We start from the raw sequence: 12,284 nt of genomic DNA, 5'->3' as shown, positions 1-12,284 counted from the left end.
AACAAAAAATGCATAAAAATAAGGCTTTTATGAAAACACTAAATAAAAAATTGCTTACCAACACACAAACCATTCACAGTTGCTAAATTGGCCTAAAATTGGTTGAAGAGGTTGAAGATTCGGCTCTCCCCGATGGGAGTCGGCTCTTCTCGTTCGCTACAAAGAATCGGCCGGCTCGTCCGTGTTGTGCCGAATTCTGCACCCCTGCCAGATTATGCTCCCCCTCGTTGAAGTCGCTACCTGGTTGCCTAATCCTAACCCCTCCCTCACACCAACTCCTAAACCTACCAATATTAGGGGGTGCATAATCTGGCAGGGTGCAAATTTCGGCACTACACCGGCACGTGTAGCAGTATACACCCTACCATTTGTGATCTTGATTGCTGTCAGTCATTACTGTTGTTGTGCTTTTGGGTTTCATCGGGGCATTATACTGTTTAAAGAATTAGATTATTGTTTGTTGTGACCACTGATACTAAATTGGTCACATTAATCATCTTTGTGATTTCAACAGCATTAAAAATGTGTCATAGTAATGTCTGTTTCACATTTCTAAGGCATATGATCATCATTAAAGGGAAAATTCACTCAATTGTCATAATTTACTCATCCTCTTGTTGGTTTCAATCCCATATGACCTGTTTGACTTGCCCTTACTCTGGAATAAAAAATACGGGGTGTCTATTTACATTTAGTTAAAAGTGGCTGTAAAACATCAGTTCCAGTGGTGCAGATGGATAAGTGCGTGTCTTAGGCTTGTTGACGTGATCGACCCGGGTTCAATTCTGCCTTTTGCCGAACTTTTTTTTCCTCCCTTTTCAAATCTCGTATTACATCGTAAAGGCATTTATTTTCAATAAAAATGAAGGAAATAATCAAAAAGTTGCATGGGAGTCGTTAACACTGGACTGTGACTGGAGCACTGATGGCAGGAAATGACGGCACTTCTCGGCCACCGTAGGAAATGGAAGACGAATCGTGTAGCGGGAGTGCAGGAGGGAGTGAATGGTGGAAAGTAGTAAATCGGAAAATAAAGAAAAACAATAGTCATGGATAATTTACGGATAGTGGAAAGGAGGATCACGTGAGTAGGAAAAATTACGGATAGTGGAAAGGAGGATCATGTGAGTAGGAAAAATATAGAGGAATACAAAGTAATGATGAAATTTGCAGAACCTGGTATGACGATAAACCCGATTAAACTGACCAAATCTCTGAACAAAGCGTTAGGAGAAATAAATAGTGCAAAGACTCTGAGAGATGGAAACTTGATTATCATGTGTAAGGACGAAAAACAACAAAATAAGGCACTAAGTATAAATTCGATGCTTGGATACCCGGTATCATGCACATTGATGAAGACGAAGCCTTGGGTTAGAGGCGTAATAACTGGAATTCCTACTGATGTACATGCTGATAAAATTAAAAGTTGCGTTGAAGGGGGGTAATTGGAGCAAAACGGCTTCAATATGTGAGAAACAAAGAAAGGATGGACAGTCTATCGGTTATGCTTCAGTTTGATGAAGAAAGAATGCCAGAGAGGGTAAAAATAGGCTATGTAAGTTACCCAGTAAGACCATACGTACCTCCTCCACTTAGATGCTTCAAGTGCCAGAAGTATGGACATGTTAGTGCAGTTTGTAGAGGAAGACAACGTTGTGCGAGATGTGGGGGTGATCATGTATATGGTAAATGTGGCGAAGGAGCGAAGGCAAAATGCTGCAACTGTGGAGGTGAGCATAGTGCTGGATTTGGGGGATGCATTGCTCACAAACATGCTGTGAACATTCAAAATGTGAGAATAACTGAGGGGTTGACCTATGCCGAAGCAACCCAAAAAGCAAAACAAAGCGAGCAGATACAGAGAGAGATAAAAATACAATAATGGACTGGGAATACTGTGGCTCAGACAAAGATAAAAGAGGATAGCTTGGTGATCGGGAAAATGGAATTTGTTTCATTTATGGCTGAAGTGGTAAATTGTCAACCCCAATTAAACACACCTGAACCAGCTAATCAAGCTCTTACTAGGCATACTAGAAACTTGAAGGCAGGTGTGTTGAGGCAAGTTGGAGCTAAACTCTGCAGGACACAGATTTCATAGTTTGGGCACCCCCTGCTCTAGAGGGAGTTAAGAGATGATATATGTTATGGAAGAGATGATATATGTTATGTAATGATTCAACATTTATTAGATAGATCCTTAAAAATTATTTTAAATCTTTTTAACAAGGTATGGAAGAACATGAAGTGGTGGTTATAGATGTATATGCAGAGAAACAAAATATCAGAATAATAAATTATTATAATCCTTGTCGTAGATTAAGTAAAGATTTAGAAAAGGTTATTGGGTCAGGAAATCATAAAATAATTTGGTGTGGAGATTTTAATGCAGATAGCACTTTATGGGGAAGCAGTAATGAGTTACAGTATGACAGTAATGGGTTAGTATGTTTAAATGATGGTAGACAGAGGAGGTAATTGGCAAAAACAAATCTAAAAACAGAAGAAAAGCGGTCCCATGGTGGAATGAAAAATGTAGTGAATTAGTTTGTAACAGAAATAAAGCCCTTAGGAAAGCAAGAAAATCGCTAGTGTTCACTGATTTTATTAATTATAAAAGAGCTCAGGCAATGGTGAGGAGAGAAATTAGAAGAGCAAAGAAAAATTATTGGAGAGAGTTTTGTAATAAAATTGGGGTAGAAATTGAAATTAATGAACTGTGGGGTATGATCAGGAAAATGGGAGGAATTCAGAGGAATACTAGCATTCCGGTGTTAGTTGACAACAACAATATTGCAGTAACTGATAGTGATAAAGCTGAAATATTAGTGGAGACATTTGTTAAGGTTCATAGCAATGCGAATATATCAGAGGATATGAGGAAGTACAGGGAACAGTGTGTGATGGATAATGCTCAGATATTTGTAAAAAAGAATCCAGATGGAGGCACACTAGATTCAGATTACACATTATATGAGATGAAAAGAGCATTGGTGGGGATTAAACACTTCTCCTGGGAAAGATGATATTTGATATGAGATGATTAAACATTTATCGGATGTGTCATTAAATATGATATTTCATAGCTCAACCGTGTACGTTTCACACTCCAGATCAGTAGGTGGCGGACATGCACCTTTAACGTTGGTTTGCCAATCCGCCAAAAAACTCGAGAGAAGAAGAAGAAGAAACCAGCTCGTTCGCGAATGACACATCACTAATCCAAACGACGAGACCTATACTGGGGATTTTTTCGGTCCTCCGGCCAATCTGCCGGCCCCAGGATTGCTCCTTCTCCGCCAGACACCGCCGCCGAGCTCCAGGCTTCATCGCGGCCGCTGCTCTCTGCTCGACCAGCCACACGCTCATCACGACAGCGAGGCATAACCTCGCCTCCGCCGGCGTCACTTCCAAATTTTTCCCTGGCATCCTCTTATCTTTCGGCTGTGCATACAATTCCTCCAAGAGGAAAGTGGACCGTATTTAAGTCCGAGGCAAACGCTGATTAATTCCGACGCACGTCGTCCTCACGATGGGTAAACAAAGCAGATCTGTACGATCTAAGTTATTCGTCTCCCAGCAATCAAGCAACCTCACTCCTAAATCCACTCCAGCAGAGCGCTGGGTCTCAGCCGCAGGCCTTCAACGAGCCTGGGCCGCACGCCCCAGATCTCACCGCAGCAAAGCCTCACTCGCTTCCCGCTTCAGCTCAGCCTTTCACCGCGGCTCTTCCGGCCGCAGTGTCGTATGCAGCCGGGCCTCCAAGTCTTGTAGCAGATGCTAGCAGAGGCAGCCTCACGCTAGTAAAGTAAAATAAAAAAACTATGACAAAAGGTCAATGAATCTCTACCAGAAGTGACGGGGCAATGTAGCAGATGAACAATTCCTTACCAATTTGCCAATAATAAGCTGGGTCCTTGATGACTCTACAAGGGGAAAGAAAAAAATATTTATTGAAAAGTTCTTAAAAAGCAGGATTTCGTTTTATACCATTTCTTTAAACCAGTGGTTCTCAAACTTTTTATACCAAGTACCACTTCAGAAAATATTTGTCTCTCTAAGTACCACCATAATGACCAACATTAAATTTCAGCAGCGTAGTAGGCCTAACTATTCAGCTGCAGCTCTGCACAGTTCAAAAATAAGGCAGTTTTATTCCTAATAAGAATATTTATTGTTGTCAGCCACTTTAACATTGTAAATACACAGTTTGAACATTAACACTGCACTGTGCTTACAAACAGGTAAATAAAAAAAAAACTTAAATATTGATTAAATTCAAATGTGTTGTAACAAAAGTTAAATAAAAACTGTACTGTACTTAAATGTAAAAAAAAACTTTACTCAAAGATTAAATTACAATGTATTAACATTAATTTATATTTAATTTAGTGATTCCTCTGCTTACCACTAGAGGGAGCCTGAGTACCACTAGTAGAGCTGAAATCGGGCCTTAAAAGTTAGGCCCGACAAGTACATTTTGATTGACAGCTTTTTAAAAGCCCGAACCCGTTTACAGCCCGACATTATTCAAATGTGCGCACGCACACAGCTCTTTTGCCTTTTGTCAAGAATGAGTCATTTATACATGTTTTAACATCATTTATTCATGACTAACGTAGGCTATAGGCCACTTGGAAGTTGGAACAAAGAAATAAAATAAGTCCTCTGTAACATCGTAACATCTCAGCACTCTAAATAGGCCTAGGCATACACTTAGCCTATAAATAAGCCAACACGCCAATAAAAATGAGTCTTTCTTAACAAATTAAATTAAGATAAATTCTAAATTAAGATGGGTATTTGGCAATAACGAAATTAAGATAAAGGCTCCGTGGGATTTGCTTCGCCACTTCTCCACAATCCGGACTCAACGTGACGGTGAATAGCAGCTGAAATTTAATAAAAGAATAATGCCAACATTAGCCTATATACGCTGTCTACATTATGCATTTAAGACTCAATTAATATTTAGTTATAATTTGAAAAACCTTTACTCACCAAGATAAGGCTACATGTTTTTGTGGAGGAAAATTATTGAATCCACTGTAGATGGCTTCAGCGCGGTCCTGCGCTCACTGATGGTGTGTCCAGCAGCACTGAACACCCTTTCACTGCTGCTGCTTCTGGCCGGTATGCATAGTGCTGATCTGGCTAATTTTGCAAGTTTTGGGTAGGATGGTTTGTTGATCTTCCACCAGCCAAGAACATCCATTTCATTTTCCATGACAGCCGTTTCAATGTAGCGAGTGACCTCGTCATCTTCCCAGTCAGCTTGCTGTACATTTTTTACGGGTTTGACTCTGGAGAGCTCTGGGTCTCGAAATCTCCACATCTAGTGCACCGGCAGCCATGGCTTGCAGAAGAGTGCGGGCATGAGCATTTACGGCATTGCTGAGTGTGACAACATTCTCAGCTGGTTAAATTTTGGCCAGAGGAATGTTGCGATCTTGTGGAGGTCCTGTATTTTCACTTTACGCACGAGCCAGTCTTCGTGCCGTTTACGCACGACAGCTTGCTGTAAAGACATTAGGACTGACAGTGGCGTTTCAGTTTCTCACACCAGAGACACACACGATTAAGTGTTGGATACTTGTCTCCCTCAAGTTCCCGCTGTGCTTCATAGAACGGCTTCAGAAAGTCTATCAAAAAGCCCAGTGTGTCCGGTGTTATTTTTTCAATGCGTGCGCTCTCCCCTAGTGCCTCCAGCTTTTCATGGAGCTCATGATAAATGGCCTGTATAGAAGTCAGTGTGAGGTACACCGTACTGAACCGAGTGTCTCCCATTTGCAGCAATGTTGTTGACAGTTGCGCAGCCAACCCCGACTGTTTAACGTACCTGACTAATGATTTAGCAGCAGAAATGGTATCTCCTATGTCCGGAGCACCGTCGGCTTTGGATAACTCGGCAATGTCGAGTCCATGGCGCAGTACCGTATTAATAACATGGTCAATGCAGTCCAATCTCTGGTATGGCCGCAGAGCTAATTTAATGTTTGCCCCCTCATCGGTCACCCATACAATTTTGCTGAGAGAGGAAGCGTCAAGGCCAAACTTTGTCACCAGTAGTTTCAGTATCTCCCGTCTTTGCCTCTTCCAAAGGGAACATTGTAGTTGTCAGGGTGCTATTCACCAGTTCCATATCCTCACTTATGAAATGGCATGTGATTGTCAAATAACTAATTTTCCGATAATCCTCTGTCCACGTGTCTGTGGTCATTGCGACTGTGCCATCCTTCAACAAAGTCTTAAGTTTCTGTACTAAAGCTTCCCTCTTTTCTTCTGCCACGTCAGTGCACCTCTTCGCAATTGTCACATGGCGGGGAATAACAGAGTTTACGGGAACCCTCCCATACACAGCCCCGACATTAATTTGTTCTTGCGCCAGCTCTTCAAACCCCTCGCCATTTACGATATTAAAAGGCCTAATGTCTTTACAGCAAAAGCTGACACACTTCTCCGTCATCGTTTGTTTCACCTCTGCAGGGATGGGTTTTGATGCTGTAACAAACGATTTGATTGTAGGTTGATCCTGGGCATTGGCAGGTGTTGAACAGCTTCGATCAACATGCCTTATCAGCGACGTTTTGCTGTCGTACTTTAACAGAATGTCGCATTTTTTGCATTTCACATAACCCACTGGCTCATTATTCTCATTATGCACATGGTCAAAACTTTTCCACACCTCGACCAAAACGTAATCGCCAGAGGCAAGCCTCCGTTTCACCTCCTCATCATCCATTTTCGCATCTTTCTCGTGCTAATCGAAACGCATCACATGACCGCTCATTTACCACGCAAGCCCAAGCCCGGCCCGAGCCTGTGTAAAATTATATAAATTAAGCCCGAACCCGGCAAAGATCTTCAGCTCTGACCACTAGTGCTACTCGTACCACACTTTGAGAACCACTGCTTTTTAAACAATCTTAATTCATTTAAATTGTATCGACATTTGCGATTATATTATATTCAGAAAACACAAACAGAGTATATTATCTTTTAGACTATTATACGATTAAAAAAATAACACCTAATGCATGGCATTCACATCAGGAAAATGTGAAAAATCTCTAAAAGAAAGACATTAACACATAACTTACCAGCAACATAACAACATCAGATGAGCATCTAACTTTAGCATCTGTGATAAAGCAATACAAAAATACACACACACACTGGTATTTATCTTCTGCAGGTTACATGCCCTTTACCCATTTGTAAACTCTGGTAACGTTATACTTTACTATTTTTGAAAGGTAATATAGATAGCGATTTTCTTACCTCATTTTGCCCGTATGTTTGCAGAACCTCGCTGATCACATCTGACCCTTCCTGTGTTCACATTCCAGTTTTTGTTCTCAGTTGACATGTCACGACTCAAATTCGCTCAAAGTATAAAAAGGCAAATATAAAATAATTCGGGACAGACTGAGCAGTTTAAATGAGCAGTAGCTCAGTCAGCTGAGCTGCCTCACTCAGAAAGACGATAATAACGGTCATATTTTCAAACTGAGAAAGGCGCGACCAGTTTCACTGGCCAGTTTCCTGGATGACAGCCAGATTAACCAATCATGATCAAAGCAGTAAGGTAAAACAACCAATAGGAATTGTTTCAGCGTGGTAACGCAGCAAAATGTATTTAGTTTTATTGTTGTTAATGATGATAATATTTTAACACATACCTTTAGATTTTAGAATGTTTCATGATCAATATACTGTAAAATGCTAGTAAAATAATAATAATGATGTTAAATAATTTAATAATATTAATTTAAAAGGCAGAAATTTATTTTGTATGCTGTTGAAACAACCAATAGGAATTGTTTCAGTGCGGTAACGCAGCGAAATTTATTTAGTTTTATTGTTGTTAATGATGATAATATTTAACATATACCTTTAGATTTTAGAATAGGTTTCATGATCAAAATATTGTAAAATGCTATTAAAATAAGGATCTTAAATAATTTAATATTAATCATTTAAAAGGCAGAAATTTATTTTTTATGCTGTTGAAGACATTAAGTTGATTCAACATACAGATCTTGTAAAAAAAAAAAAAATTACCGTTGATTTACAAGTGTTTTTGTTAACCTTTTCCAACCATTTGGCATTAAACATTTTTCAACGTTGTTTCAACGTTAAAACAACAACTGACCTTATTTCAACCATATTTCAACGTTGAAGGTCGGTCATGTGCCGGCTAGGCCTCATTGTGCATGCCCTTGGTTTTATGAAGCAAATGATATAGTAGCCTACACATGCAAATTATTTCGTTTGATCGATCAAGACGACCTAAAGAAAACCAGGGCAGCATTTTTCACAGGTTAATATTATCAATTCTAATTAACTTAAAGACATCACATCATCTTCGGGGCGCTCCTGTTTAAATAGACGATGCCCTTCAGCCCCTGAAAAGTCTTGGATCTGTGCGAAACGTGACATCTCTTTTGTTCAAAATGGCGATTTTTAAATACTAAGTTGAGCAATGTGCATCCTTGTAATAGGCTAAATATGGTTTAACTTAATATATTGTATATACTGTATATATTTTAAATGATTTAGATAATGAAAGGTAGACCAATCCTACACTTTCAACACTTTTTGCTTTATATTAGGCTGCCACACAAAAAAACTAGTGATGTAAAAATGTGGGCTATTTTTTATAAAATGCCTTTAAGGAGTCAATTTTTTCACAATTAGTTTTTAAAGACAAGAAGTAAATTTGTTTAAATTGTACCCATGTCAGTACCATAGTAGCTACAGTTGAAACATAAACACTCGTCTTTAATGCTGTAAAGTAGCCTAACCAGCTAATTTCAAATGTTAAAATGTCTTAAAATGCATTGACAGCATCTGATACAATAGGATTCTTCATTGTTTACAATTGATACAGTGTATTTCAACTCTACCCCGCTGACCACTCTATACATTTATCTAAATTGTATGATAACCCTGACAGAGAACCCCTGTCTTGTAAAAGTCAGAAGAGTGAATTTTATCTTCAGCACAAGCAAGGCATTTATATTTCATGTTGTGTTGCTGGGGAAAGTAAAATTGAATGTGTGAAACGTTTTTCAAAATAAAAGTGGGTACTATATAGGATGCAGACAACAAATGCAGACAGTTGTGCATTTATTTGTGCATTAAATTTTAGCTAACACAGGATATGCATGTATATGTATGTACTGTGAGCTTACAAAACATAATATAATTGTGTAATGTATTTGTTCATTATGTTGCTTGCATTGGCTAAATGCAGTGTTATATTTGTAATACTTGATGCTTTTAATTAGAAAAACTAACTGGATCAGAAGCTGTTTGCTGTCCCCAACATAATGGCTGTGCATGATGAGATCAATATTAATGACAAAAAATTTTACTGTACATACTTGGCTTGTTTGTGGTGAGTAAACTTGATTTAATACAAAAAGCTTAAGAATGTGTAATGAATTTGTTTTTATTATTCCAGCATTTACTTTAATAAAACTAAAGATGATTGCTTCTAAATGGACCACGTCATCTGGTTTTGGAAGTTGAACGTGTACATCTGGTGTTAAAAACAGTAATTCACTGTTGTCAGCATGGACTTATGTGAAACTGGAAATCTCAGAAGGTAAGGTTTGATGTTTCTACATAGGCCAGCTAATGTACATTTTACAAAGCATATTTTTACAAATGTATGTAAATATAAATGTCAGTTTCAAGTTCAATTCAATTTGAGACTAAATATATTTACTCTATAATATCAAGTTGTATCATATATTATTAAATATTATTAAATCCTTATTAAGAAGTCTTAATAAGGAAGGGTCTCTAAAAAGCACACTAAAATTAGCATGAAATCAACTTGTATAGTTCTGAAGCAACATGATTCCATCCTTTGTATGAATAACAGATTGAAGTTTAAGCCTTAATATTGATCAGCATACTCATTAACATACTACATCAAATCAACACAAACCTAAAACATCAAATAACATCAAATCTAGTTTTTTCTTGCACTTCATATGACCAAACTTCGTGACATTTGAGGTTTGTGTTGCCATATTTCATGAAATCTGTGTAGGCATTTACCAACCAGGTTGGCAATTACTGGACAAAACTGATGGTATTACAAAACATGGATTGCAAAGCAATTGGTGTTACAAAACATGGATTGTGAATGCTACTTATTATTAAGTTTACTTTCATATTCACCATTGCTTGCAAAATTCCATGAGTGAATTCCCATAATTTCAAAAGGACTTTGTACAAACAGAAGTTTCAGTTCCCTATCGATACTTCACTCGTACTGCATCTTGCTAAAAGATGCTATGGGAAAAGCCTTTTTTCTCCTGAACTGAAGCCTTTTTTTTCAATCATGCAATGTAACTGCATGGCCATTGGTTCGTGCAGTGTATTAAAAACGAACCAATGGCTCGGCAGCGGAGCTGCACGAGCTTATTGCGAGGAAGCCCGCCAGAATGGGTGGGGCCCATCTGGCTATATAAGCGGGCGCTTTGCCACAGGATTCTCAGATTAATTCTCCTTCAGCGACGACGATCATCTCTTTGCTGTTCTACGAGACTGGAAGCCGCTCGCCATTGACACGCCTCGCTGCAGACAGAAGCTGATTCAGAGACCTGCGCCACTCTGCTGTTCTCGCTCTGCGCTTCCAGCCCGAGCCACTTTCAGCGTCCGCGCAGCTCTCAGCTTGTCCCCTGCTGCTATCCGGTGAGTTCTAAATAGCAAATTTCTAAAGAGCAAATTTCTAGTGACTTTGTTGCAAATGTTGCACTGTGAGTGTGGCTCGTGCAGGGAATCCTGAGACTCAGGGTCAATTTTGCCAAGAGCGCGCTGTCCCCCAGCCAACAACGAGCTGTCTCGGCTGCTCTCAGCAGACCCGTGGCCCATTCCCCTGAGACGGGACCTCCTCTCTCAGGCAAACAGAACGATATAGCACCCCCAGCCAGAGCTGTGGGCTCTGCACCATTGACCTCTTGATGGGAGCTTGTGGACCTCCCCGAGAGCATACTAAATACAATCTTTCAGGCTAGAGCGCCATCTACGAGATGACTCTATGCCCTTAAATTGTCTGTCTTCTCCGCCTGGTGTACAGCCCGTGGCGCAGACCCAACTTCCTGAGACATATCTCTGATATTGTCCTTCCTGCAAGAGCTGTTGGATAAGGGCCGTTCCCCTTCCACGCTCAAAGTCTATGTAGCAGCCATAGCAGCCTCTCACACTTAGCGGGCCAATCGGTGGGCAGGAACAACTTGGTTGTCCGCTTTTTGAGGGGGGCCAGGAGGCTGAATCCGCCTCGCCCCCTCACTGTCCCTACATGGGATCTGCCCACTACGAGCCTCTACAGTCTACTGACCTTCGGTCACTGTCACTAAAGACTGCTCTGCGTCTAGCACTAGCATCGATAAAGCAAATAGGAGACCTGCAGGTGCTTTCCTTTAGCCCTGCCTATCAGGAATTCAGGCCCAAAGACTCCAAGGTCGTCTTGAAACCAATTCCACGAGAGGCGTCGCCTCGTCTTGGGCATGGTCTAGCGCTGTGTCCATTACAGAAATCTGTGCGGCGGCCGGCTGGGCCTTGCCGTCCACATTTGCTAGATTTTATAACCTGGACATCCCGGCCTTGCAGGCCAGGGTCCTTTCTGCTTAAGTGGGCACACACTTGCGTTATGCAAAACAGTTCTGACAGACAGTCCTTGACCATGACACGCTCATGCTCTTCAGGCATGACCTCTGTGAGTTTAGCCCATTTTAGCCTTGGAGAATATTGTTATACTTCCCTATTGGCATTAGATGCTTAAAGAGGTTATAGTATGCAGTCGTTTCTCTACCATAGCATGGTGTAATTGTACTGGGGTCCCATAGCATCTTTTAGCAAGAGGCAGTGCGAGTGAAGTATCGATAGGGAACGTACTCGGTTACTAACGTAACCTCGGTTCCCTGAGATACGGGAACGAGTACTGCATTGCTAGCCGTGCTATGTAGCTGCACGACTCAGTCGTCGCTTCAGTCGAAGTAACCTGAGGATCCTATGGCAAAGCGCCCACTTATATAGCCATATGGCCCCGCTCATTCTGGTAGGCTTCCTCCCTATAGGCTCATGCAGCTCCGCTGCCGAGCCATTGGTTCGTTTTTAATACACTGCACGAACCAATGGCCGTGCAGTTACACTGTGTGATTGAAAAAAGGCTTCAGTTCAGGGGGAAAAAAGGCTTTTTCCCATAGCGTCTTTTAGCAAGATGCAGTACTCATTCCCGTATCTCAGGGAACCGAGGTTAC

General features: G+C 40.6%; 1 protein-coding gene across 1 annotated transcript in view; it reads left to right on the top strand.

The window, feature by feature from the left end:
• LOC107691182 (CD276 antigen homolog) overlaps nucleotides 1-12,284 on the top strand; it is a 30,363-nt gene that overhangs the window by 3,745 nt on the left and 14,334 nt on the right. The window contains exon 2 of the mRNA XM_016489679.1: nucleotides 9,473-9,616. Within this exon, the coding sequence (XP_016345165.1) occupies nucleotides 9,585-9,616 (32 nt within the window). The 5' untranslated portion in view covers nucleotides 9,473-9,584. The remainder of the gene's footprint in view (nucleotides 1-9,472; nucleotides 9,617-12,284) is intronic.

This window comes from Sinocyclocheilus anshuiensis, unplaced genomic scaffold (genome assembly GCF_001515605.1).
Source record: "Sinocyclocheilus anshuiensis isolate Anshui unplaced genomic scaffold, SAMN03320099.WGS_v1.1 scaffold338, whole genome shotgun sequence".
NCBI classification, from domain to species: Eukaryota; Metazoa; Chordata; class Actinopteri; order Cypriniformes; family Cyprinidae; genus Sinocyclocheilus; species Sinocyclocheilus anshuiensis.
The sequence above is the reverse complement of the archived record's forward strand: the minus strand, read 5'-3'. Positions and strand labels throughout refer to the sequence as shown.